We start from the raw sequence: 27,708 nt of genomic DNA, 5'->3' as shown, positions 1-27,708 counted from the left end.
GGCCCGTCCAGACGGACGGGGTCCACGCACCACCACGGTGTCCAGCGGACCCGGGGGAGCAGGGCTGACTCCCTGCAGGGAGCGGCCGCCGCATGGGGGCCCACACAGCCCGCGGCCGCCGGACGTGGGGTGGTCCCTGCTGGCTCTCTGGCACTAACCCAAGCTCGGAGACCTCAGGAAGAGCGTGTCCTCTCCCCTGAAAGCCGGGCGAGGGCAAGATACGCTTGTCCAGAGAGCAGCCCTGTCCTGAGCTGGCTGTGGGGCCGCTACAGCTCACCTCACGCCGAGGGCCTCACGCCGGCGCCCGTCAGGTTCAGCAGGACCCCATGTGCCCCTGGGGAGGGGTCCCCTGAGGGAGGCGCGGGGAGGGCCCAGCCCACGTGTGGCCTGCACCCCCCTTGCAGGTGGTGGGAAGGAAGCGCTGGTCACGGGCACCCTAACGCCCAGGACATGGATAACCCATTGTCCGCAGCGCCGGGGACAGGAGCCCCGAGGGGCCGGGAGTGGCGTGACGCCCACTCACCAGGGGAACGGCCAGGAAGGCGGGGGGAGGGGGGCACCGAGGGAGGATGAGGGCCCCGACGCCAACCAACATCGCTCCGGGGCCGGGTGTCTGCTGGGGCGAGGGGAGAGCACCCTGGACGGGCCTCCGCGCCCCGGCATTATGAGGGTGCCCTGTGCCATCACTCGTGGGACAGGCCCCGGGCAGGCGGCCCGGGTGCGCGTGGGTGTCCCTAAGCCCGGCCGCTCCCAGCATTTCCTGGGGATGGAAAGACTTTGTTTCGTGGGGGAACAAGGTCAGGATAAATAATCAGCCTTACCGGGGAGTGTTGAGAACAGTTGTCTTAAAACAGTGTATGTGTTAAGGGCAGAGTTTACGCCACTGATCCAATTAGAAAAACCAGGCGATCTCATTAGGAGGCCAATTGACCCACAGAACCCCAACCAGCAGCCCCTGGGCCGCAGATCACCCGCTAATTACTGGCAAGACACGAGGGACAGGGCAGGGCCAGGCTCCGAGGGGCCGGCTCGGGCCGCCGTGGCTCCGCTGGTTATGATTTCCTGTTGGTGATAAAAACAGCTGATCGTCGCATAAAACTCCCTCCCTGCTCAGGAAATAAAAGTGAGTCAGACGTGCAGGACCCAGTGGTAAACTGCCCGTTTAATGAGTCGCCGCCAGGGACGTCCCGGCTCACCCGCACAGGGGCCCCGGGCTCATGGGCACCCCCGGCGTGAGCGATCTGGGCCTCTCCCTGGGCACGGCGCAGGGAGACGCGAGCCGGAATGCGGGGCCTTGCGGGCCGGGCAGGAAGGACGTGGGGGGCCTCGTGGGCCATGGGGGAGACCAGGCGCCGAGGCGGGGTCAGCCAAGCCGGACGGGTCAGGGCCACGTCTGGCCTCCTCTCCAGGGAGCCGGGCAGAGCCGGCCAGTTCCCGGGCACGAGGCCCCCAGTGATTGGGTCCGTCCTGAAAATACCATTTGGCAACTGGGCAAACGAGGGCCGAAGATGCGCGTGTTTAGGAGAAAGCTAACTTGGGTTAACCCGAGCCGCCGGCAGGGCCTGCGAGACCGCTCGCCGGGCTCCTTCCTGAGGCCCGTGGCCCTGGCCGGGGAGCAGGCTAGGAGCTGCCCACTGGCCCCGCTGCGCTGCCCTCGGACTCCTGCCGCCCCGGCGTGGCCGGCTCCCAGCGCCGGCCCTGTCCCGGCACGCCCCGGGGTCGCAGGGCACCTGCTCCCGCCCGCCCCGCCTGCCAGCACAGGTGCAGCCGACCCACCTGGTGTCCCGGGTCCCCGGCCGGGCTCCGGCGCTCCGCGTGCAGCAGCAGGGCCGGCGGGCAGGGCGCTCGGCCGCGCTCCCGGCTCCTACCTGCTGGGCAAAGGCATCGTCAGCACCTGGTGCTCACCGTTGGGAAAAGTCAACAGGGCAAGTGATCTCGGGAACCCAGGCAGGCCCCGGCGGCCGCTGTGCCGGGCAGATTTCCCAGCAGCCCCTCGAGGCCTCAGCACGACGATCCTGGCAGCGCCACCTGGGCCGGCCTCCCCAGCGCCCGCCGGGACTGGCGCCCCAAGCAGGACTCCAGCCACAGGCGTCAGGACCAGGTCCCCTCGCCCCTCTGCTCCCCACGGCACCCCCCAGCTCCTCCCCCCCAGACACTTTCCCCTAAACCGCAAATCCCTTCTGAGCTCTGTGAAATCGCTCAAATTGGCGCTTCACGGAGTTGGCAGCTGAGGGGGATTCATCTCCCGCCTCTCTGTCACATGGTGGGTTCCCCTGCAGACACCCCTCAATCACCAGGCCCAGGGGGGACGCCCTCCGCAGGAAAGGGCAGTCCCCAAACCCGGCTCCATCCCCTAAGGCCCCCTCCCCCGCCCTCCCCCAGCCCCCTCCCCCACCCCCCAGCCCCTCCCCCAGCCCCCTCCCCTGCCTCCCCCAGCCCCCCTCCCCCGCCCTCCTCCCACATCCCCCTGGCCCTCCCCCAGCTCTCCCCCCAGCCCCCTCCCCCGCCCTCCCCCAGCCCCTTCCCCTGCCCTCCCCCAGCCCCCCTCCCCCAGCCCTCAGCTCAGCTGGACACGAGGGAGACCAGAGGGGGAGCCCCGTGGGGCACCGGCCTCGCTCCCCACACACCCCGTGGGCCGGGCCCGCGCGGTCGCAGTTGAGAGGAACAAGCGTCGATTTAAAGCTTCTCTGAGCCGCGGCTCCTGACGGTGACGAGGTCATCCGCCCGGCCCTTCCGTGACGCGGAGGGACAGACCCGGGCACGGGCGGGGGACCGGCCCCTCGTCTGGACAGGCGCCCGGGGGCTGCAGCAGAGGCAGGCGGCTCGGCAGCCGGCGGGCCCGGGACCCCACGGCCGTGGAGCGGGCGCGGCCCCCAGGCCCTCTGAGCGTGAGGACGCCGCCCGCCCCCGCCCCGTCCGCACGCGGGGGCACGGAACGACACCTGTCGCGTCCCGGCGACAAAACTAGCTCTGACACCTTTTTTCAAACTTCTTTCAGATATTTTCTTTACTTTCAAGAGGACGGTGACTCCGGTCGCTCGGCCCACACGGCTGTGCCTGGCCGACGGCCAACACCAGCCCTCGCGGCGCCGGCTGGGAGGGGGCCCACGGGGGCTGTGACGTCACATGGCCGGTGGGCCTAGAGGAGCCACCCCGCCCAGAAACAGCCCCGTTCTGGGGGATTCTGGGCCGCCGTCCCCCCAAAACACCCCACCCCAGCCGAGGCACCCGCCCTGACCCCCAGGGTGCCCGCCAGCGCTGAGACACCCCCTCCCCATGCCCCTGCGTCCACCCCTCCCTCCTCACACATCCTACGCTGACCACTGTCCGCTGGTCTCTCCCGGGAGAGGCGGGACCCTGTTTTCAGGGTTGCCACCCGCGTGGACCTGCGCGCGGTGGCCAGGGCCCTCAGGCTCCGGTCACGGGCCCCGGGGATCTTGCCTCCCTGCGGTGGCTGCGGTCGGCTGCCCCAGGCCACCCCTCTGGGCCTGGCACCCGGCACCGGGCGTTTCTCCCTCCACCTGCCCCTCTCGGGCCTGGTCCCACGGGGCCTCTCGGCAGCAGAGCCCTGCGCGGGGAGTGAGGTCCGGCTGTCCTCCGCAGCCGTCCTCCCTGGAGGTGCTCCCCAGCTGTGCTCCCTGGTCATGCTCCCTGGCTGTGCTCCGTGGATGTCCTCCCTGGCTGTGCTCCACGGCTGTGATGCCTGGGCGTGCTCCCCAGCTATGCCCTGCACCTGTGCTCCCTGGCTGTCCCCAGCTGTCCTCCCTGGCTGTGCTCCGCATGCCAGAGCATCGGCGCTGATCCCTGCCCAGCGCCCGGCAGCTCAGCTCAGCCCTGCTCCTTCAGAGCTGACATGGTCTCTTGCCTTGGAGGCCGTGCAACCAGCTGTAGGGCAGCACTGCGGGACCAGACCTCCTGCCCGGTCCAGGCGGTGCCAGTGGACTGGCCTGCCCCTCCGCCCCCTCCTTGGCAGCTCCCCTTCTCCCCAGCTCTGTGCAGACCCATCCCCCTCTCCTGGGGACAGTGAGCTCCCAGCCCCCTGCAGTGGCCGCCGGACCCAAGGCCCAGGACGCGCTGGCCTGGATGAGCCGCTCCCCCGTTCCCGCTCCTGCAATTAGCACCCCGGGCGCGGCTCCTGACAGGAAGACAGAGGCTGCCGCGCGGTGGCGGCTAATTGGGGGCGTTATTTATGTGTAGTGAAGGCTTGTGAAGGTCCCTGGCTGTTCCTGACGCAATTAGTGTCGTTGAGGGCGAGGTTAGGAGCTGCACTAGTGGGGATTAGAGCCCCCACCATGCGCCAGGACACAATGCGCGAAGGGGCCGCCGGCTCCCGCAGAAACACCGAGAAATCGGCTGCGGAAGTTTTCACAGGGAAGCCAAGAGTCCCCTCGCCTGTGCGACTGCTTTGCCCGCGGGGGACAGACAGAAGGACGGCGGACACGGGTGACACACAGCCACGCCAGGCAGGCAGCCGGCCCCGGGGGGCAGCATGAGGAGGGCCCCCGCGTGTGCCCGGTGGTTCCGTGCGTCCTAAAGTCGAGCTAAAGTCTAACAGACGGTGCAGTCACTCACTGGAGGGTCACCCCACCGAGCGCAGCTTGGATCCCCCGGAACCAGCCACCCCCTCCCCCGTGCATCAGCGAGTCCCCCTGCCGTTGCTGTCCTTGGGGCCTGATGCGGCCCGGGACACAGGCCTTCCAGCTCACCTGTGCAGACTGGCCACGCACACATGCACATGCCCACACACGCACACACACGTGCACACACGTGCATAGACGCACACACCGGCCACTCGCCTGCGTCCATGGTGCACATGTGTGCACACACGCTGAGACCACAGGCCACGGGGCTTGCTGAGTCTGGCCGACGACGTGCAGGGCCCTGGGCTGCAGACGCGGCCTTCTCCCCAGCGCGCTCAGCAAGCCTGAGGGGCAGCGGGAGGGCAGCGCGGGGAGGGAATCCGTCGGTCGCCTGGCAGGCACACCGGATGCAGGGCACGAGCAGGCCGAGCCTGTTTGTTTGGGGCTGGCAGGCGCAGGGGCGCCTCTGGCAGGGGCTCAGCTCGCTCTCGGACAGGTGTTGCTCAGGGCCGCCTCGCTGGCTGCCTGCGTGGACACGGAACGTGCTGCCCTCCCCGCAGCCCGGACTCCAGCCATGTCAGGCTGACGGGGCTGGTCCGGAACCGGCTCTCCTGGGCCTCCTTCCCAGCCCCCGGAGCACGGGGTGGGGACGGCCGGGGCCAGACGTCCCGGCGCCAGGCACAGGGCCCGAGACAGGGACACTGCAGGGCCCCCGGCTCTGTCCTCGGCCCCTGTCGCATGGTTTCTTCCTCTCCTCCGGCCTCCCGCTGCCCAGCAGCGCAGCAGGAACAAGCCCATGGCTAGTGCCGAGGTGGCCGCCAGGCGGGGCCGGAGTCTGCCCAGGCTGGCAGGACGTGCGCACACCGTTGTCGGGGAAAGGGGAGAACGCTCAGCGGGCCCGGCCCTGCTCTGCCGCTGGACGGCCACTGTGGCGGGCGCCCTCGGGGGGCGGGAGGGCGTGCAGGCCGCCACCTCCAGCAGAGCCTCAGCCCCGCTGCTCCCCGTCTGACTGGCTGGGACGGCTCCACCTGGTAGTCGTCAAAGGGCAAACATCCCGGGGCCAGCAGCCCTCGCCCCGGTGAGCTGGCCCCGTGGCTGCCGAGACAAGTGCCTGAGAGAGGAGGAAGGACTTTCCGAGAACAAGGGCTCCGGGGCGCCCTGACGCCTCCCAAGAGGGGGCGAGGGCTGGAGGCGGCAGGAGGCCGACGGAGCCCCGCTGAGCGGAAGCCGAGGCAGCCGGCTGGGGCGCTCTCGGTCCTGAGGCACGGGAGGTGCCTTGGAGGTTCCCTGACGTTCCCTGGCGGCTTCGGTCCACGGGCACAGCGCGCCTGCAGGACAGAGCTGGGCAAACTCCGGTGGCCTTGGGCCGGGACGGCAACGCCAGGCAGCCCCGGTCAGAGCAGGCGCGGGAGGGGCTCGCTGGGCGGTGAGCAGGGAGGCTTGGGGGTGGCGCAGACCCTGTCCCAGGCCGCCCACCGCCTCCCGGGACCCCACGCCGGGCCACACTCCGGCCCGAGGCCCCCAACTCCAGGTCAGACCCCACTCTGAGCCCCGCCAGGACTGCCCTCTGCTCTTCCCGGCACGCGGCACAGCGTTCACGCGGAGCGCAGCGCCACCCGGGGTGCAAGGAAACTCCAGAACTGGCGGCGGGAGCCAGGCCCAGCCCGGTGAGGGCCTCACCCCAGGACGCTCAGGCGGACGCACTGAGCACGGGCCCAGCGTCCTGCCTTTGCACCGAGTCCTCTCAGCTCCCCAGGCGGCCGGAGGGACACCCCGCCCCCGCTCAGCAACAGGTGCGGAGGGCTCGCCAGCCAGGCCCGGCCTCCCCCGCGTCCACGGTCTGTGCCGGGAATGGGCCCGTCCCGCCCTGCCCGCCCCGCCGGGCACCCACCCGGGGCTCAGCCTGCAGCCAGCGTCCCCGCTCGCCATCCGCTCTCCCCGCACCAGGCCTTTGTGCCCGGCCAGTGGCTCCCTCAGGGAGGGAGGGACCGTCCGCCTCGGCGCCTTCTCCCTCCTCCCAGCAGCCCCTCCGAGGAAGGCTGGTACTGGGGCGGGGCCCAGCCGGCGCATCCTGGCTGCCGGCCACGACACTCGCTTCCAAAAGTGCAGCCGTGAAACCTAAGCAGGTTTTCAATTTCTCCCAATGTCAAAAATGGCAATAAAATCAAAAGGCGAGAGAAAAAATCGAGGAGTCAGACTCCAAGCGGCTTCCTCCGTGGAGCCAGGGAGCGGCGGGCTGCCCCCCGACACCCCGGCCCGCGGCCGGCACGGACTCCCCGCCGCGGCCTGAGCCGTCCTTGGGAAGAGCAAAGTGACAGCCCCTCCTCCGCCGCCGCTGCTGACCCTGCGGCCAGCAGAGGGGGCAGAACGGCCCAGCGGGACCCGGCTGGTGACCAGGAGTGCGGGAGGCAGGCAGGGCAGCAGGCGGCAGCGGGCAGTGGGTGGGCTTGCGTCAGAGCGGGGGGCGGCGGGGGCCGGGACAGGAGAGAAGCCCCCAGTGGCCTCAGCGCGGCCTGCGCACCGGAGCCTGCGTCCCGCGTGGGGGCCGGGCCTGCGCCGGCTGTGACCACAGTGGAGGGCGGGAGTTTGCTCGGGAGCGCCAGGGGGACGTGGCAGCACCGGAGAGCGGGCATTTTTACGTTAACAAGGCCTGACAGTAAATACCCGCCGTCCCAGCGTGGCTGCTGGGAGAAGCGCGCTAGTGAAGCGCGGGGGCCGCGGGGCTGCCGCCTGCCTCCCTGCTGCTCCGCGGGGCAGGCTCTGGCCGCCAGGCGGCCGGGCAGCCGCGAGCGTTTCGGGCTGAATACTCCCCGAAGCTGCAGACACGCCGCGGACACACGCTTGCACATGGGAGTATCCCAGGCTGAGGCGCGCGGGGCCGGCTCGGTGCTGCTCTCCGAGGACGGTGCGCTCGGGCGCTGACGGCTCCGGGCCCGGTCACTGCCCCAGGCCCCTAGGCTGCCACCCGGCCGGAGCGTCAGGCGTCTAGAGGACTGTTCTTTCTCCAGCTTCCAAAACGTGTTTCGGGCTAAGCGAGGGGCACCCGGGGGCAAACACGGGGGTAAGCAGAGGCCTGACCGAGGCGCAGGCCCTGGAGTCCGTGGGCTTCTGACCAGCCTCGCTCACCGGCTGTGATTTCAAGGCCCCAAGAGCTGCTGGTGCCAGGCGCGGGGGTACCCTGAGGTCTGTGTGTTCAGGGGGTGTCAGCAGAGACCAAGGGCGACGCCCGCCCCTCACCATCCTCCACCCCCGCCCGCAGCGCTCAGCACCTGCCACTGCCCGCTGCCGCCAGAGCAGCCCGGGCCGGCCAGGCCTTGGAAGCCGAGGGCCATGGGCAGTCAGGAGGGAAAGCGCCCGAGGGGCGGGGCGGGGCACAGGGTCGCCCGCAGCAGAGCGGCTCTGCCCTGTCCGGACGCCTGCAGCTCAGCTCCCACAGGCGCGAGGCCCGGCCCCGCCCGGCTCTGCCCTCCCCCACACCCCCAACCGCCCCGGCAGGCCCAGGCCACAAACATTTTGCTTATTAGTAATAAATTATGTCTCCAGTCAATAACTCATTTTCCAAATATTAATCTGGGCCCACGATGCACACGGCCCGTGTCAGCCAAGCAGGCACGCGGGGCCCGAAACCCGAGTCATTACTCCCGCCGCCCCGTGTTCTCATTTTCCTCCGTAAAGATTTACTGTTTCCACGAGGAGCTGACATGCACTTTAATGTTTTAATCAAAATAAAATGTCGAGAGACGTTTTGTTCAATCTCCCTTCAGACCCGGGCGCTTGGGGCCTGTGGCAGCGGGTCCCGGCCTGGCCGCACGGCACCTGCCTCTGGGCGCCCGCGGGGCACTGGGGGAGCGGGGCGGCGGGGCAGCCCGGACCCTGCCGAGGCGCCACAGCCTCCGCCTGCAAGTGCAGGGACGAGGCCGGTCTGAGGTGAGGGCGGCTGCACCGGGCCGGCAGCTGCGTGACGGACTCGACACCCTGGTCGACGGCACGGAGCGAGCTGGGGGGCCTGGGGCACGCGGATTCCACCGACTCCTCCTCCTGCCCCGGGAGGGGACAGCGTCCCGCTCTCCGGTGCTCGGGGCCGTGCCCGCCGGGGCCTGCTCTTCACACGCTCGCCTCGGCACCCACACGCCGCCCTCCTCTGCCGCCGCAGCCGCTGCCCGCACCACCAGCGCCATCCCAGACGCCCGCACCACAGCGCCACCCCCCACCTGCACCCCCAGCCCACCCCCGCCGCCGCGGCACCACCTCCATCCCTGTTGCAACCACTGACACCCGGGGCCCCGCCCTGCACAGGGCCGGGCATCCGTGCACACAGCGTTTCCTTCCGCCTCCGTCTCTGTCTGACCCAGGCTTTACGGTGGAGAGAGACCGAGGCTCCCGGCGGTTAAGGGCTGTCCTGAGAGCTCAGTCTCCACAGTAAAGCTCCACTGTGAGGCCCAGACGTTCCCCGCCCAGGCCCTCCGGGCCCAAGCCCCGTGTTGGGACCCGCCATGCCCAGTGCCAACAGCCCCAGCCCCTGGCCCCTGGCCCCTGCCATATCTGGTTTCCAGGGCCGGCTGTGGCTGCCAGGGGAGGTGAGGGTCCCTTCGCCTGCGGCCTGGACAACCTCTAGGCTCTGGCCCTGGCAGCGCTCAACTCCCATCTGCATCGCTGCATCCTGGGGCCAGGCCTGAGCACTCACAGTCCACTGGACGGTGACTGGCCTCTCTGGAGGAGAGAGCACGTCCAGGGAGCCAGCTGGACAGGTCTGACCCCACTCCCTGCCCTGCCCCCCGTCCCGAGTCCCACTCCATCCTCGACGCGGTTGCCAGGGAACAACACTGGCCAGGGGCTGAGCTCAGGGCCAGGACCCGGGTGTCTGAGGCGACTGTCCAGGAGGTCTACTGTCCAGGAAGGTGGCCCTCCCCGGGTCGCCCAATTTAGAGGCGCACAGGCCAGGGGGTCAGGCCTGGAGTTCACAGACAATCTGACCAGAGCATCATAAAGTTTTATCAAGGAAATCTCCTTCTCGAGACAAATTTCATTGGCAATGCTGACTGCACATTTCTATGCATTTAATTTCCAAGAATTCCCCGCGGACACCTCTTGTTCATTGAAGAAACGCCGCCACCTCGTCTCCGGGATGAAGTGCCCCGAGGTGGCCCCACACGGGCAGGCGGGCGGAGCCGCAGCAGGGCTGGGGCGGGGCTGGGCGCCAGCAGGACAGCCCATCCTCCGGGCACTCGCCAGGGACGCCGGAGGGCAGGGGAAGCCCTGGCGGGCGCTGGACCCCAAGACCCTGCTCCCCCGGTTAGGACACGGCTGTGTAGGTGGACTCACCGCGCCACAGCCCGGGCGGGACTCCGGGGCGGGTCGGGGGCTGTGGTGTCAGATCCCCGCACTCACCGGCCACACACCGGGTCGCGCGCTGAAACCCGCCTCCAGGCAGGGCAGGCCCACGGGCACCCGGGCAGGCACAACACTGCAGCGTGGCTCCCGCGCCAGCCACCTCCGTGCCCGCCCCCTGCAGCCTGCCGTGCTCTGGGGTCCTGATCCCGTAGAGCACGGGCACCCCATGTCTTTCCAGTCCTGGGGCGCACCCCACTCCCACACCGGGCGGGACGCCTTCCTCGTCTCCAGTCCAGCGTGTGGCTCCACCACACTGCGGCCCACCAGAGCCGTGCGGGAGGCAGAGACCATGACCCACCGGGCAAGGCTCAGGGCGCCAGGCACCCCGGGCCCGGTTCTGACCGGCGCTGAAGATCAGCAGGGCGGCGCCGCCGGACAGTGGTGGCCGGGGGCTGCGCTGACCCCTCCAGCAAAGCCCCGCGGCCTGAGGAAGCAGCCGAATCCACTATACACAGGCAGCCCGCCAGGGACTCCCACCCCGGGCAGCCCAGCGCGGAGGCCGGGGAGAGCCCTAGGGCCCCCGGGGACACTCAGCTCCGGGCCTGCAGGGGCTTGCGCACCAGTGGAGGAGCGCCTGGCCTCTGGGAGGGCCGCCCTCCTGCCTCGTGGCCAGGCCCCTTCCCTGCACCCCCCCTGCCTCCCCCACACATGGCCCAGAGCCCGATGGGGCGGGGAGCCTGGGGCGGCTCACCCGCCGCTGCTCTGTGCCCCGGAATCTGTACGCGACAACAACCTCATCCTGGCCAGGGTGGCTGCCCAGCACCAGCTGGCCATGAGGGCGCCCTGCCCCCGCCCGGCCACGGGGAGGGAGGGGAGAGAGGACCCGGCCAGGGGGAGGGAGGGCCGGGCCTTTGTGCCAGTGTCCGCTTGGGCCATGATCTGGGGCTCCGTGTGTCTGCATTCCGCCTAATTCTGTCTGGAACACGGCGGGCCATGAAGGGCTGGGCTTCCCTCCAGAACCTGCAGACGAGGGCCCAGCCCTGGACGCGCCTCCAGCAGCGGCCAGCTGTCTGCTCGGCAGCGAGGAGCGAGCGGCCTTATTAGCACAGCCGCTGCGGAACAGCTGGCGTGACGGGAAAGTGCCCCGCAATCCAATTTCAAGGCACTCGGGTAGAGCAGCCACACGGTAAATGCCCGGGTCACTGCAGCTTGTATGTGGGACCGCCCAGGACGACTGGGCCCCTTCGCGGGCCTGGCCAGCGGTGGACAGGACACGCCGTCTGTCTGCGTAAAGCCTGGGGAGGCTGAGGTCTCCTGCATCAGAGTGGAAACGGACGAGACAGGAGTCGGGGTGAGGGACCTTCCTGCACCTGCTGGCCCCTGCGGCCAGGGGGAGGGGTCGCCTGGCCAGGCGGGCTCTGGGTGGAGAGGCGCCCTCCTCCAGGTGTCCTGGCCACCCACCTCTTCCTTGCAACGCTGGGCCTTCTGTCCCCTCTGGGCCTGGAAGAGGACAGAGCCCACTCAGAGGCCTGCCCTGGAGCCTTCCGTGGACACAGCCCAGGAGGGAGTGCTCCTTGCACGGCCACCCCTGCAGCCCCAAGAGCCCGCCCTGCCTCTCATCTCCCAGGTCCAGGTGGACCCACGCTGGACCTCAGCTGCCCCTCCTGGTGGCCGGGACCGCCCTGCTGCCACAGCTAAGGAGGCATGGCCCCCCACCACGCCAACCGCAAACCTGACCTGGACCACGGAGGCTCGGCCTCTGCCCCTCGGGCTCGGAGGGGACAGGCGGCCCCCGCATCACGTCCAAGGGACCGGCTGCCCAGCCAGCCAGCCCGGCCACAGAGCCCCGCGGGCCATCAGCCCCGGCCCAGGTCGTGGGGAGCAGAGCCGGGGCCCCTAAGCACTGGCCGCCGACCAGCCGCATTGGTCCCCATGTCCACACAGGAAAGGCGCCGTGGCCCTCTCCCCGCCAGCCCCTCGGCCGGCCCCACCCCCAGGCCTGCCTGCGTGTTTCCCCTGCAGCTCAGGCCTGTCCAGCCCAGCACCCCGCAGGCTTAGTGACGCCAGCCCTGCCCGGCAGACGCCGCCCTTCATTGGACATAAAAGCAGAGCGGCCATAATCGCTGCGGTGTGGGAGCCCGACAGGCTGGCAGGAGGGGCGGAGGCAGGAGCCGCGCCCAGGACGAAGGTCACATCCGTCTCGTCTGCGCGGCTGAGGCGCGCGGGACGGGGACGCCCCCGCCGTCCCTCGCTGATTTATCGCTGCGGCGGGAGCTTCCCGCAGACTTGCCAAGTGGTCAAATCACGGGAACAAGCCAGGGCCCCCGGCCTGCCCGCCCCGCACAGGGCTTACGTCCGCAGGGGCTGCGGGGGCTGCAGGGGCGGGCGGGGCTGGCCTTGGAGACCCCCACGCCTGGGGGAGATTGCGCCCTGACCTGCTTCTGTGCACACATGGGGCGTCCTCTTTCCACCTGCAGAGACCCCCGCAACCGGGGTCAGAGCCAAGACCCCCAGAGCTCCTCGCAGCCCCCCGAGTCGGGTTGGGGGCTCCGTACACCAACCCTGAGGACAGAGGAGCGCGACCCCAGGGGGCGGCACAGCCGGGCGGTGTCAGGAACTGGGGTGGGGTCCCTCCTGGGCAGTGTCCCGGCCTGGCCTGAGGGGGGACGTGACCCTCCACATCAGAGCGCCCTGCCCGGAGGCAGCACAGCACCTCCCCGGGGCCTCAATTCTGAGCAGGGACCCGCCGGGCGCCAGGACGTCCCAGCTGGGGAGCCCCGGTCACGCCATCCCGGGCAGGGAGCAAAGGAAAACGGCCACCCCTCCGCGGGCGACTTAAGCTCAGCTTGTCCGAGGCCGGTCTGAACCCGGGCGAGCGAGGACGCGCCTGGCCATGATGGTGCTTGAGGAATCACGCGAGGCCGGAGAGAAGCTGCCCCGGGCCGGGGCCTTCCAGACAATTTTCTGAGGGAACAGCAAGTCACCCCCATGAACGCCGACGGACGGATGGAGCCTAAGCAGGATCTCGGCACGGCTGCACTCAGGTTCCGCGCGACAGGTTGTGCGTTGTGTCTATTGCCCCATCACCCCAGGGCGCGGCCACTGACGTGCCGAGCGGAGGTGAGAGCCGGGTCCAGGCACCAGCAGGGGCTGCCCAGGGGCTCATGCCCCCTGCAGGGCGTGAAGCCGTCCAGGGCCACGCCGGGCTCACCAGGGACAAGGCCAGCAGCTCGTCCTGGAGACTGGACAGCAAGGAACGGGGGCCAGGAAAGGAGGGAGCTGGTCATTGTCTTTCCTCAGCCAACGGGTGCGCTGCTGACCTCTCACCGATCAGCCAGCAGGTAACCCCGTGGACAGCGCCTGTGCGGAGCTTCTGCCCAAGCCTCACACCCCAAATCCACAGCCCCGCTCGCTGCTTGTCACAAAAACTCAGAGCTGACCTTGCTGGGGGTGACCGCAGGACGGCCCTGAGCCCTGGGCGCTGCGGACACGTGTGACCAGGGCGTCACCGCAAGCAGGACCCACAGCCTGGGGGCCGCCTCCCAGCCCTGCGCCATCTGGAGGCCTCTGTAGGAGACCAGCTCCCGCATGTGGCCAGACACCCCCAAGGGGGACTACCCGGTGCCTCCCGGTGCCCACAGCGGCCGGCCTGGCCGGGAGAGGACGCCGGTGGCCTCAGTGCTGCCCGCAGCCTGCGTGCCCCTCTCCGTGCGGCCCGGGCTTTCTTCAGGGCCGGGAGGGAGCCCCACGTCGTGGGCCAGCACGCTCTGGCCACTGCAGCACACCCCAGAGGCCCGTGCTCCTCAGACACGACCTGCCAGCTGGCTGGACAGCGGCTCCAGGCCCCGAGGCAGAGGAGGAGAGCCGTCGCCGCCAGCCCAGCCGCGGGCCCCGGGGTCCTGACCCAGCGCGCTCTTACCTGAGAAAGGGCCGGGGTGCAGGGGGATCTTGATGGGGGCAAAGGTCAGGAAGTGGCAGGGCTGCACACTGGGGGGACTGGGGCCCCCGAGGCCCTGCGGGTCCATGGAGACCATGGCAGCCGCGGCGATGGCGATGCTGGGGCTGCCGCCGACGGGCTTCAGGCCTCCGGGACAGGCACCTGCAGAAGAGGGACACTGAGGTCAGCCAGTGAGGAGGCGCCTGGGCCGTGCGGGCTGTGTGGCCAGCGAGGAGGACAGCAGCTGGCCGCCACTCCAGGCTGGATAGGCCTCTGGCGGCATCACCCAGAGCGGGAAGCCCTGCCATAGGGACGCCGCCTGGAGGGCGGAGCGGCAGAGCCCCGGGCCTTGGGGGCAGAGGGCGCTGGGGCCTCTGCTGAGGGGCAGATGCGCTCACCGCAGCTGCGCCCTCCACACCCAGAGTCACCAGCTTATGACGTCCACTTGGCAGGTGATTTCCACTCTGATGGAAACCCTCAGGCACCTACATACCAGCTGGCGATTATTCTGCAATGCCCGGTGATCCTGGGCCTCCCTGTGGCCTAGGGGAGTCTCAGGCCGTCACCCCCAAGGCCTGAGTCCATCCCTGGCCAGGGGCTGACCCACAGGGCGCAGCAGACCTCTCCTGTCTCCCCGCTGGGCCCTCAGCAGTGGGTTTCAGTGGATCCGCCTGTTCTGCTCCCCACTCTGTCTCTGGGAATCCTCTCACCCCACCTCTGGCCTGCACCCAGCTCTTGTGTGCATAAATAGATAAATCTTTTTTAAAATGCCAGTGACGAGAACGAGGCTGCAGGGGAAGGGCAGGGCCCAGGTCCCACCTGCAGGTGTCAGGGTGCAGGACGCCCGCCCCGCCCCAGACCCCTCCCTGAGCGCCGCCTGGGCCCTGGGGATGCCAGGATGGGCCTGTGCCCTCCCAGCCCCATGCCCCCCGGCCAGCCCCGAGCATCATTCCAGGCCCACTGAGCCACGAGGAAGCTTCTGGGCCTCGGCTGAGGGGTCCCATGGGTGTGGGCCCTCGCCTCACAGCTGGGCCTCTCGGGGGCGCCCCCCAGGCAGGGCGGCAGAGCAGAGCACGCAGCACCGACTGCAGCCCGGGGGCACTTGGTGGTGGGCGGACAGACACCCCCAGTGATTTCATGTAACTCGGTGCACGATGACTTGGGGACTCACTGGCTGAAACAGGAGATGAAACGGCCCTGCCCAGGGTGCACGCTGCCCCCACTCGGTCTCCCGAGCGTCCTGGGTGAGAGGAGCTGCGAGACGGGGCAGAACGGCCCTTCAGACACGACAGCTCTGGGGGGCCGCAGCCCAGCCCCCACACCCGCAGACACCCCACCCCATGTGGGGGCCAGCACGGGAAGGAGCTCGGGGGGCGGACCCCAGCGGATCCTGAGAAGAACCGGGTGGGGCCCTGGGGATGAGCCTCCCGGACTCAGGCGCCCGAACGCCCAGCACACAGCCGCCTGGCCCCAGCACCCCCTCCCCACAGGGCTGGCTGCGTCTCAGGACACGGCTGGGGCTGCACACAGTCGTCGCTTAGGAAACACACACCCAGCCAGAGCCCCCCGGACACTTGTCTCCTGAGGGGAGCACCCGCGAGTGCTCCGGAGAGGAGCTCGTGCAGGCCTGACGGCCCCTGTCCACCCGCGGCCCCCGGGCGCGCGGCTGTTCCGGAAGGAGGGTCTGTCCAGGGACTGCCGTGGAGAGGGCCGGGGCCACCTCTTGCCTTGAACGTGTTCATCCCACTGAAGCTCAGCAGGCAGCTGCCCGACACGCAGCCGAGGCTGCGGCGACCTTGAGAGCAGGACAAGTCTGACTTGTCTGCACAACAGCCGCAGTTGTGAAAGGGCCTGCGTGTGTTTTGGACACACTGTCCCCTCCGCCCCCGCCGGCCGCGCACCGCGACTCCCGGCTCGCCCTGCGGGAGGCCTCCAGGGTGGCGACAAGGCGGGGCCAACCTTGGCCTCAGCCGTCTCTCCGTGCGGCGCCCAGACAGCGCGGCCACCAGCCGGAATTCCCGGCTTTGCCGAGATGAGGGAGGCCTGGGGTGGGACAGGCCGTGCCCTTCCCTGCCCCATGGGCGCCCAGGCCCTGGCAGAGCAGGCGCCTGCCCCCACTGCCCCGCACGCCCCACACGCCTGCCGCCGGCCCGCGGGCGTCTCTCTGTTGGGGGGCGGGGGTGAGCCCTGGCGGGCGGGGTCCGTGTCTTGAGGGGTGAGCGAGCTTTGCGCTACGTCCCCCATAAGTGACTTCTCGTCTCGTCTCACGGAAAGTCCTTCCAAGGATCAACCTTTCAAAGATCAATTTGGATGAATTTCCGTTTATCAAAGTATTTACTTTTAATTCACACGAGTTCGAGCCCGAGGCGCCCGGGCGCAGCTGAGAACGACTCAGCGGCACAGAATGTTCCTGTCTGTTTTCTTCCAGAAGTCCCTGCCCGGGCTCCCCCGCCGGCCGGTGATCCGCCTCCGGCAAAACGTTTATACGCGGCACGAGGTACCCGTCGGGTTGGTTGTTCATTTACAAGACGCACGTTCAGGCGTTCCAGCGCCGTTTCCTGGAAAGACCTGCCTTTATCGGACTCTCTTGGCACCTCTGCAGAAAATCAATGGCCCCGCGTGTCTGTTTTCCGAAGGCGCGTGGCCCTGCGCGATCGATCGACCTCTGCGAAGCTCCAGCGAGTCCTCGGGCTGCTCCTGCGGCTCCTTCAGAGGCGTCAGGTCGGATGTGGGGTCCACCTCGCCTGCGCCTCTTTTCCAAAACCACCCCCCTGCCTTCAGCTCTCGAATCCCAGAACGGGGCATCAATTTCTGCGAAACTGGGGTTTTCTTTAGAACAACAAGGAGCTCACAGACCCAGCGGGCCAGCGCGGCAGCCCTGAGGCCGGTCCCCCGCACGGACCTCTCCGCGGGCCCAGGAGGCCGCCGTCTTGCGGTCCCCGGGACACGCTCTGTTGGGTGCGTCTGTCGGGCCCGGCAGCCAGGGCGGTGATGCGGCTGCTACTGCTCGTCGCCCGCAGCACAGAACGGAACTTTCCCCGGACCTTGGCCTGTGCAGCCTCGCTCAGGCACTGGTCACCCGAGCCCAGACCCTCTGGGATGGCCTGTGTAGCCGTGAATCGTGCTGTCCCCGTAGCGACAACTTCCTTCCTTCCATGCCCCCGGGAGCTCTTTGGTCTTTCATTTTCATGCCCCAGCGGCCAAGGCGGGACCCCTGCGGGGCCCTGCCCGGGCTGAAGGCACGTCCTGGCCTTGCTCCCCAGCGAGCACAGGTTCGGGCCCCCCACGCGCCCCGACCTCGTGCGACATCTCTCGGGCGAGGGGTCCGCCTTGCAGGAGCTGGCTCGGTGCTGCTTCCTCACCCTGGACAGGCTGACGCGGCGAGAGCCACCTCCGCTGCTGGGAACTTCGCCTTGTTTCTCTTCCTGATTCTTTCGATGAAGTAAACGCCGTGGCTCCTCAGGTCAGGCCAGCGCCGCACACCCAGAAAAGGCTGCGTGGCCTCGTCGCCGCCCTGCGTGGCCGCGTGACTCTGCGCCGTGGTCTGCGTGAGCTTTCCCTGGGGCCGCGGCGTCTGGATCACAGGGGCTGGTCTGAGGCAACAACTGGGGCAGCGTGACTCCTGCGCTTCTTTTCTGAAAAGTTTACGAGCCCTTGGTTGGCTCTTCCTTAAATGTTCGCTGACCGCGGTGAAGCCGCCGGGCCTGGAGGGCTGACCATCGAGCCCTGAGTGGCCGGGCCAGTGCAGGGCCAGGGCTGGGGCAGGGCTGCTCGGGCCCCTGCGCGTCAGGGCGCGGGCAGCCGAGCTGTGCTATCGTGCCGTGTCCCGTCCAGGGCTCAGTGTCGAGATCCACGCGACGCCCGTCCTCGCCGCACAGGAGCCACCTGCTCCCTCGGGCCGTTGCACAGCAGCCACGACACGGGCGGGTTCCGCTGGCCCTCCTGACGCGCGGGGCCTCTGCTCTCACGCCGTTGCCATGTCCTTCCTCCTGCTGTTCTGCAGCTCCAGTCGCTGAGCGAGGCCTCTCTTCCTCCTGCCCCTGCAGAGGACACGGAGAGCCCCGTCCCACCGCGCTGACCGCGTAGCCCAGGATCTCGGAGCCTGGCCCCATGTGGCTCGTGACCCCAGGCCCAGTCAGTGTCCACCAGCAAGTGTGGCCCCTGTGACCCCAGGCCCCGCCGCCCACACCCCCGGCCCCGACGCCCACACCCTGGGCCCCGCTCCACTGCCCCACTCCGTGTGCCTGCGGGCAGGAGGCCTTGTTCCTCCGACTGAGCTCACGGCTGTGCTCAGCTGCCACGAAGGGTGGGAATCCTCCTTTTATGAGGAGATGATCTGACTGGGGGTGGGGGGTGTTCACTCCAGCTCCTGTGGGAGAGGAGGTTGTGTGTGCACATTCTCAGCACACACACACACACACACACACACCCCATTTTCATTTCCTCTGAATCTGTACCGAGCAGTGGCATTGCCGGGCCATAGAAAGTTCTCATTTCAGTTCTTTGAGGAGCCTCCATGCTGCTTCCATGGTGACTGAGCTGCCCGCCTGCCCCCCACCATCACCCCCGGTGAACAAGAGCTCACCTTCCTCCACATCACCCCAGCTGGTTGTCTCTCATCTCTTTGATGACAGCTTTCTAGCAGGCGTGAGGTGATACCTCACTGTGGTTTGGATTTCAGCTTCCCCAACGATTAGCAGCACTGAGCTCTTCTCATGGGTCCGCCGGTCGTTTGTATGTCTTCTGTGGAAAAAGTCTGTTTGGTTTCTCTGCCCAAATGAGACTGGGATTTTGTTTTGTTTTGTTATGTTACTGAGTATATGAGGTAGTGATAGGTTTGGGATAGTCACCTCTTCTCAGAGATATGATCTGCAAATATCTTCTGATTCTGTAGGTCACCTTTTCATTTTCTTGATTGTTTATTTTCGCTTGCAGAAGGTTTTCAGTTATCTAGAGCCCCACTTCTTGATTCTTGCTTTTGTTTCTCATGCAAAATTTTGGTGTCATATCCCCAAAAAATTGTTTCTAATACCAATGTCAAGGAGTTTTTTCTTTATATTTTCTTCTAGGAGTTTTGTAGTTTCAGGTCTCATGTTAATTTTGAGTCACTTTTGTGAATTTTGTAAGATAAGAGATCTAATTTCATTTTTCTCCCTGTGGCTATGTATGCAGTTTTCCCAATACTGCTTATTGAAGAGATTATCCTTTCTCCATTAGCTTTTCTTGGCTCCTTTGTCAAACACAAGGTCACTGTACATTCCTGAGTGTTTGGGGGCTCTCTGTTCTGTTTGTTGAGCCGTGTGTCTATTTTTATGTCACTGTCATACTGTTTTGATTACTATAGCTTTGCAGTATAGTTTGAAATAGGAACATCTGGTGCCTCTGGCTTTGTCCTTCTTTCTCTAGATTCCTTTGACTACTTGGGGTCCTTTGCAGTGCCATAAATATTTTAGGAAGTTATTTTTCTATTTCAAGAGAAAATGCCATTGAAATTTTGATAGGGATTGCACTGGCTCCATTAATGACTTGGTAGTGTGGACATTTTAACAATATTAATTCTTCCAAACCATGAACATAAACTATCTTTCAATTTATTAGTCTTCTTCAGTTTCTGTCATCAAAGTTCTATAGTTTTCATTGTACAGATTTTTTTACTTCTTGGTTAAATGGATTCCTGGGTATTTTATTGTTTTTGATGCTAATATGAATGTGTTCATTTTATTTGGTTATTTTTCATATATTTCTTTGTTAGTGTATAGAAACACAACTGATTTCTGACTTTTATCCTGTAAATTTACTGAACTCATGGATTAGTTCCAATGGACTTTTTTTGGTTGAGTCTTTAGGATTTTCTGCACAGACGATCATATCATCCACAAATTCAGCTTTATTTAGAAGCAATCTGCAAATTACTTTTGCTGGGACTCCCAGGATTGTGTTGAATAGAAGTGGCTCTCTATTGAATAGAAGCCACTCTCTTTACAGGATTGTGTTGAATAGAAGTGGCGAGAGACTTGTTTGCTTCCCATTTTAGGCATCTCCCCTCTCAATTTTTCCCTCTCACGTTGCTGCCCCAGCTGTGAGTGTGGAAGGAGGGCTGTGCAGAGCCCTCTTGGTTCCCGCCAGAGTCAGTCCCCTCCAGTGACTGGGGTCACCAGTGCTCAAAGTCGCCTTGCTTTCTCCCCTCATTTCTTCAAACTCTTCTTTCTGTGTGACTTTGGTCTCAGCCTGGCCCCTTCGGATCTTGTCTGTGACTGCTTTTCTATGAAGCTCTTGCTTTCCTACTAAGGTTGAGTTGTGCAAAATGTCAACACGGTCCTGTGAAAGGGCCTTTCCCAGAGCCACCTCCCCTGCTGACAGGTCTGAGTCAGTGTCCAGGAACAATCGAGCCTCATGTCAACCCATTCACACACCTTAGAAGTCCCAGAAGTGCACCTTGGGGACCTGCCCTCTAGCAGAGCTACACCTGGCACTGGAGAGTGCTGGGTTCACTCTGCAGGGAGAGGGCTCTGCTCTGCACCCCAGTGGGTCCCCACCTTCTCAAGGGGCTGTGGACTCTGAGCTGGGACTGATGGGAAATGCAGCCACTCTCTTTACAGAAGACACGCTCATGATGCAGGTGGGATAACAGAGTCTATCTGGTGACGAGGCCCAGAGCCAGGGCCACTGACGAGCCCTCACACCCCTGCCCTCCCCTCCACTCGGCTGCCTGTAACCTGCCGAGGAGTAACACTTCCCACGTGACTTGTCTTTGAACAGTCTCCTCCTTTCCTCAGAACCCTGTCCCCTCTGGCCGCCCTGGCTGCTTTCTGCCCAGTCTTGCTCGGGTTGCAGGCAGTAATGCCCACCCTGGACCTTTCCTGCTGACCTTCCTGGGACACGCCTCAGTGACTGCAGAGAGCACTCAGGGAGGCAGCAGCCATGCGACCGTCTCTGAACGTGTGTGGTCCCCGCAGCCTGGGCCTCCTAGAACCTTCAGAGGAGGTGCTTGGGGGGGGGCCCGCCCCACGGGTGAGGACCAGGGTGAGAACATGAAACAGGTATCCCAGAGAGGGCCCAAACAGGCTTATTTCAGGTGAGAGTCCACAGCCGGCCAGCCCCCTCATCCCTGCAAGTGGGTCTATCCAATAAGTCCAGTCCCGCCAGCACCTCTCAGCCATCGGTGGGTCACGCAGACACAGCCAAGCCGTGCTCATGTCACCTGAGACCCGCTGCTGAAGCGTCTTCTCAATCAAGAGAAGATCAGGGACACATGACGTCACGGTGCATCACCCACCCAACACCCAGGCCGGGCACCTCCGCCCGGCTCAGCAGCCGCCCGCCGCCCCTGCAGCGTGGCTCAGCTCAACAAGCCACACGCTCGTGCACGCAGAATAGCTCCGCCTCACACGTCTGAGCTCTGGTACAAACTGCCACATTCCAGAAACAGCAGTGCCCGCAAAGTCACTTCACGACAACGTCACACCAGGGCGGCCGCCCGGGCTGAGCACAGGGAGCCGGCTGCCGGCCTGTATGAGGGGCTGCCCCGGCTGGGGCCTGACCACACCCTCCCGTCAGGGCCTCAGAGCTGCGAGCTCTCAGGCCTCTTGTTCTGATACAACAATTTATAACAAGAGAGTGACCAAGTGAAAATAGCGATTGTATATCTACACATTATTATTTTTCATCGGCTATTATTTATAAACTTGTAACTTACATAATATAATTAGACTATTTAAGTTTATCAATTTATAGGACATATAATTTGAAAAGCAATCTTCAATAACCTTTAACAATCTATCTGAAAATTTGCGTGTAAAATGGTTTTGTAAAGTTCTATTTCCTCGTTAATGATACAACTCGGGACCACGGACCTCCCTTCCACGGCGTGGCATTTTCCCCACCCTGCTCCTTGCTCGAGGCCCTGCGCGCCGTGAGCAGTTAGCAACGCTTGGAGCCCTGCATGTGTTCTTTGGACGAAGGGGCCGCTCACTCATGGTTTCTAGAATAGTAACTTCTAAGAATTCTTAAACTTATCAAAAAAGCAACATTTTCACGAAGCATTTGAGAAACTCGCGTCTTGAAGCAACTGCACCTGCTATTAAATCACCTCTGGGAGAAGAAGGACAGCACCAAAGCCACGTCATGTGGCTATTGCGGTGCAGTGGCTCATGGCGTGGAGACCGTGTTGTCAGGGTTCGTGGCTGTGGGTGTTGTCTTATCACGGTCCAAAAAAAAGCTGGGGAAGAATAAAAGCAGAGATTCGACAGATGGTAAAGCAGGTGAGAATTAACATTACCTGTAATCAACTGTGTTACTTTGTCCTTTCAAGTAGATTCATCAAAAACACACAGTCGGGAGGTAAAACTGACACAAATCTGTTCGCCACACGGTGTGACAATGCCCGGGCGTGCAGAGAAACGCCATCGGCTTCCTCTCGTCAGTAACCCTCCCGCGCGTCCAGATCACTGGCTTTCGAGCAAGAGGGTGAAGTTCTGTCACAAAACATCTCTGCGCTGGCCGAGAATGAGCTGAGCGGGGCGTTCATGCAAAGATTTTGTGGACAGTTGAACTGATTCCACTATTTTTCATGCTAAATTTGTGATTATTTTGGTGATAGTTACTGCCAGTGCACTAGGAAACGCACGTATTTTCACGCACCAAAAGAGCCGTCTAGAGGCAGGGAATCCTCGCCACTCTTTGCTGGTGAATCACCTTCTAGCATCATGAAATGAATCAGGAGGCACGGCCATCGGAGCGTGAGATGTGGGTGGGCGGGCGAGCCTGCGGCGCCCCTCCCGGCCCTCGGCAGCGCCCAGGCGCCAGGCCAGACACGCGTCATTCAGGAATCGCTAAAGCCTGAGAACCATCAACAGCTGAATTTTCCTTCCTGATTTCTGACTAAACAAGATGCGTGACAAGCCAGACACATCAGGCCGGCAGGCGGAGAAGACAACGAACATACTGGAGAGCAGCGCTGGCTACCCGCGCGGAGGCCGCCCCATCACTGCACGCGGAGCCGCGCGCCGGCCGCGCGGGGTAGGTGGGAAATCAGAGGCAGACGATGCCAGGGTGGGGGCGCCGCGGCGGGTGCGGCGAGGGGCTGGCGGCGGCACCGCTTGCTTCCACCACGCGATCGTATGTTAAGGTGATTTTAAAGTCAATTTAAAAATTCCTAAGCAGGTTTTATTCTCCTGCTCCTGCGTGGTTTGTTACACAATCCTCCACCCCAGGTCCACGCCTCGGGCGCCTTCAGGCCACGAAGCCTCCCAAGATAGAGCAAAATCCAGCTCCGAACGGTGTGGTTTGTGCCCGTTCCCAGCAGCACCCCCGACGTGAAAGCAGAGTTTCCAGAAGCCAGACACGCGCCTGGGGCTCGCGACCTGAGAGGTGCCTCCCCTCAGCCACGCTGCTGCTGGCCCCGGGCGCCCCAAGGGCTCAGGCGCAGCTCCAGGCAGGGACTCTCAGCCCCTCGGCCCTGCCGTCGAAAAGCAGACCCCCACTCTGAGGCACGGCGCGAGCCCCCCAAACACTTCCTCCACACGGAGCAGCCATGTCTGTGAGAAGAAAGTCTCCTTTCCTGAAAGAAGCTGGAATGACAGCTCCTTAAAATGACAACATGGTCTTCACCCCTAAAGCTGCCAGTGAGGAGAGACACCCACACCAACGCGAGGGGGCGCGGCTGGCACCAACCTGGGACGGGCTGCAGGGCCAGCGCTGCGGGCAGAGGCCTGGAGGCGGGCGCCGGCCGGGACAGCGCCACAGCCACCTGACTCGCCAGCAGGAGAGGCTTGTCGTGTCCATGGAACAATCTCGAGTCCTCGGGATAGATCCACGTCGAGTCCAGGGCAAAGGAATTGTTGAGAAAGATCTGCTCGGGGTAAAAGCAAGCGTCACTGGAGGCGCGGCACGTGGCAACACCCAAGGTTGCGCGAGCCTTTACCTGGCCCCGCGGTCAGATGCCGCCGGGGGCGCGACGGGGCAGCTGTCTAGAAGTTACAGACCCGCTGAGTCCAGCCGCGCTGTGCCGGGCTCCTGGGCCGGGCTGTGCCACTGGCTCGCCCCCCAGCCCCGCAGCCGGTGTACCCCTAAAGGGCGCCCGGCGGGTTGCGCAGCCTGCTGGCAAGCAGGGTCCTGCGCTGTGTCTTTACGTCCTGCAGCAAACGCAGCGCAGCCGCGAGTCTGGTTTCAAAAGCCAAGACAACCCATCAGCAAGACAAATCCTGTTGTGACGGGCAACCCGCGCGGGCCCAGAGCGGGAGCCGAGGGGCAGGCTGTCCCGGCGGGAGGCCGCCGAGGGGGCAACGCCCGGCCTTAGGCATTGGACGACTTTGCTGAGTCGGCCGCTCAGGCAGGAGGGCAGAGGAGAGAAGCTGGAGGGAGGTGAGTGTCTGCCGAGGTTCTCAGGCTGGGGGAGACGGGGCTGCGGACCCGGGTTAGTTTTATGACCCGTGTGCGAAGATCGGAACCGAGCGCCCGCCCCCCACCCCGCGCGGCCCCATCTTATCAACAAGGCGTCCGCTGACCAGCCTCCAGCACGCGCTTCCATGTCCCGGAACGCTCCCCGGCGGCCCAGTCCCGCCTCCCCACCTTACTCCGCGCCCCAGGGGACCCAGCGCTGCCCCATGCGGTGGCCCGGCCCGAGAGGCGCCTCCGCAGGGCCGCTGGCTTGATGCGCTAAGCTTAGGTCATTGATGACTGACTGGGCCAGATGGACTCTGGGCTGCAAGGGCCGAACTGCATGGCCAGAATGGCGGCTGAAGCAGCCCCTCACCCTAGCGGACCCACAAAATGCCGAAAGCAAGAAAGGCAAGACAAACAGACTTTGAAACTCGTGTTTGGTTTTGGTGGACGGCTAGAAATTTAACAATCAAAATCTTAAAAAGAAAGTTCTGATGCAGAATCAGAAGCTGTCGCTGCTCTAAGGGACTTAACCACTGTGAGCTGAAATAAAGTGACCCCCGGGATACTGGGGGAACCCACCGTATTCTGAACGGCTGCCTCCCTGGCAGCCTCCCTGTGCTTAGAAACAAGCGCCCGTGGCACCCGCAGCCCCGGCGGAACACGCGCCGCCCGAGCCAAGACCCACCTCTCCGCGGAAGCTCTTGCCGCCGGGCATCCTCTTGTCCAGCCAAGTCTTCCCCGCGGGAGGAGGAAGAGCCGACGGGCAGACGTGTGGGAAAATGGGCACCAGCTCCACTGCAGAAGAGGGGGACAGTCCGATGGGCGGAGAATGGCCGCCCAGCAGCCACTAGGACCCAAGAGAGAGAAGGGGGCGCTTACCAGCCGGCGCCAGCACGCCCGCCCCGCAGCAAGGGGCATGGGCAGCTGTTCCCTGGAGGAGTGCTAAAATGGTGCGCGTTCGAGGGTGGGAGAAAGCCCCTCTCTCTAGTCACAAGATCATGCATATTCATTAATTTCGTAATTGCTTAAAAATCATGAGCACTTTCACACTCGAAGCACCGCCGACCTCATCACGAAGCGCCCCCAGGGCCGCGTGGCAACGCTGAGGGGGAACGTGGAGCCCAGGGAAGGCGGCCGAGCTGGGCTGGCCGTGAGACGTCCAGGGCCCCGCCTGCGAGGCGGGCGTGGGGAGCCCTGCGCTGGGGCGCTGGGGTCCCCCGGAGACAGCTGTGCTGACGCCGCGCCTCTGGAGGACCCTCTTGTGTTACACTTAATATTTTGAAACAAGCACAGCTAGCATTTGCAATAAAAGCCAGTGAAGGGGGTAAGCTTCAAAGTTTCTCCAGGTTCACAAAGCAGAATGTTGCCAAGGCGCGGGAAGCGCGTGAGCGGGGACCCGAGCGGGGACCCAACTGGGCCCCCGAGGCCCAGGCCGCGCCCTGAGGGGACGGGGCGCCGCACCCCCCACCCCGTCAGACAGCCGGTCCCACCCGACTCCACACAGGAGAAGCTTGACACCGTGTGTTTAAAAAAATCACAAAAGCTTTTTTAATTTCCCTGTCATGTGAACACGATCTGTCGCCATTTCGCAGGACAGACGCAGCACAACACGCCTGAAAGAGCCACCGAAGTTTTCAGATTTTTCCCTTTGAAACCCGCACGGGAGGAAGCAGAGCTCTGCGGAGCCTCGCGCTGACCCCTCTGGCGGCCGCGGGCTGCAGCTGCCCGGAGCTCCACCCGCCAGCTCCACCGGCCGCCGGGCCCCAGCCCCGGCAGTACTGAACACGACACCCCGGACCACTGGCCCGCGCGCCCCCAGACCCCGGCAGGGCGGCCAGCCCCCTCCAGAGAAGCCCCCAGGGTTACGCGGGACTTGCATGACCTGAAGGTGGGACCGAACATGCCCTTGACGTGAACGTGCTGCTGGGGACGATTCTGGGGAGCAGCCCCGCGGGCCCCACGCAGACGCGGCGCTGCGAGCACACAGGGGCCGCTGCCCCCTCAGCAGCGCCTTCCCGGCGCCCTGGTCAGCCACGCGGGGTCACTTTTTGGTGCTAAGTCCAGGTTTCAACGCTAAGCTCGCCCTGGAGCACCGCGGCATTAGCTAAGCGGGAGGCCGGGACGGCGGGGGGCAGTCCCCGCTGGGGGGGGGCCTGCGGGGGGCAGTCCCCGCTGGGGGGGAGTCCCCGCGGGGCCGGGGGAGGGGAGGCCGGGCTTCCCCGCCGGCGCCCCTGGTTTGGACTCGCCCGAGCTTGTCCTGAGTCTTTTCAAACGGGAGAAGCGACGGGCTGAGAACCAGGGGGGCCGCGGGTCCCGGCTGGCGCGTCAAGTCGGGGCGCGGGGAAAGTGCTGCGCTCGGAGGGGCAGGTCCGCGGCCGCTTCAGCACCGCGCCCTGGACAGCGCCGGCCGGCGGGCGGGCGCCGGCGACTCGGGGCTGGGGGGCGCTGGGGGGCGCTGGGTCGGGGGCCGGGGATGCCGGGCGGGGGTCCTGGGCAGCTGGGGCCGCCGGGCGAGGGTCCGGAGCGCCGGCGGGGGTCCGGGGGCGCCGGGCGGGGGGCGGCGGGGACGCCGGAGCGTGAACTTCGCGGCGCCGCAGGGCGCGCGCGGGCCGGGCGGGGGGGGGCGCGGGCCGGGCGGGGGGCGCGGGCCGGGCGGGGGGCGCGAGCCGGCCGGCGGGGGGGGGCGGGGGGGGGCCGGCGGCGGGGGCGCGTTACCTGCGCGCCGGGCGCGGGGTGCGGGGGCGCGGCGGCCGCGGCGAGGTCCGGCGCGGCGGGCAGCGGCAGCGGCAGCGGCAGCGGCAGCGGCAGGAGGGGCCCGCCCGGGGCCGGCCAGCAGGCGGGCAGCGCGGGCAGCGCGGGGAGCAGCGCGGCGCTGGGGGGCTGCGCCGCGGCGAGCAGCACCGGCGGGGGCGCGACCCCGACCCCCGCGCCCGGCCCGAGCAGCGCGGCCGAGCCGGGCAGCAGCCAGAGCCCGGGCGGCGGCGCCGCGCTCCCCGGCCAGGCGAGAGGCCGCCGCCGGGGCTGCTGCGCGGGCCGCCGCCGCCGCGGGAGCCCGGCGCCCCCCGGCATCCTGCACCCCGCGCGGGCGGCGGCGGCGGGGGCGGGCGCGAGGCGCGGGCCGGCGGCGGGCGGGCTGGGAGCGAACTCGCCGGGTTCCGCGGCGCGGCCGCTCGCTCCGCCCCTGCCCCGCGCGGGGAGCCCCTCCTCCCGCCCGCCCGCCCGCCCGCCCCCCGCCGCCCCCTCCGCGCGCCGCCCGCGCCGCGGCGCCCCGGCCCGCCCCGCCGCCCGCCCGCCCGCCGCACCCCGCACCCCCGCCGGGCCCGCGCGCCCCGCCCCGCCCCGCCCCGCCCCGCCCCCGCCCGAGGACCCGGGCTCGGCCCCCGCGGCGGCGCGGGCGGGGCGCGCGGGCCCGGCGGGGGTGCGGGGTGCGGGGTGCGGCGGGGCGCGGGGCGGGGGGCTGGGGGCGCGGGGCGGGGG

The 27,708-nt window shown here is 66.0% G+C and overlaps 1 protein-coding gene across 1 annotated transcript in view; it reads right to left on the bottom strand.

The window, feature by feature from the left end:
- TCERG1L (transcription elongation regulator 1 like) overlaps positions 1 to 27,300 on the bottom strand; it is a 44,430-nt gene extending 17,130 nt beyond the window's left edge. Inside the window, exons 1-5 of the mRNA XM_037496463.1 lie at positions 26,947 to 27,300; positions 24,917 to 25,078; positions 23,521 to 23,698; positions 13,831 to 14,010; positions 1,777 to 1,868 (exon numbers count right to left, since the gene is read on the bottom strand). Of these exons, the coding sequence (XP_037352360.1) occupies positions 1,777 to 1,868; positions 13,831 to 14,010; positions 23,521 to 23,698; positions 24,917 to 25,078; positions 26,947 to 27,300 (966 nt within the window). The remainder of the gene's footprint in view (positions 1 to 1,776; positions 1,869 to 13,830; positions 14,011 to 23,520; positions 23,699 to 24,916; positions 25,079 to 26,946) is intronic.
- Positions 27,301 to 27,708: the final 408 nt, after the last annotated feature.

This window comes from Talpa occidentalis, unplaced genomic scaffold (genome assembly GCF_014898055.3).
Source record: "Talpa occidentalis isolate TD23 unplaced genomic scaffold, MPIMG_talOcc4v2.1 talOcc4.8, whole genome shotgun sequence".
NCBI classification, from domain to species: domain Eukaryota; kingdom Metazoa; phylum Chordata; class Mammalia; order Eulipotyphla; family Talpidae; genus Talpa; species Talpa occidentalis.
The sequence above is the reverse complement of the archived record's forward strand: the minus strand, read 5'-3'. Positions and strand labels throughout refer to the sequence as shown.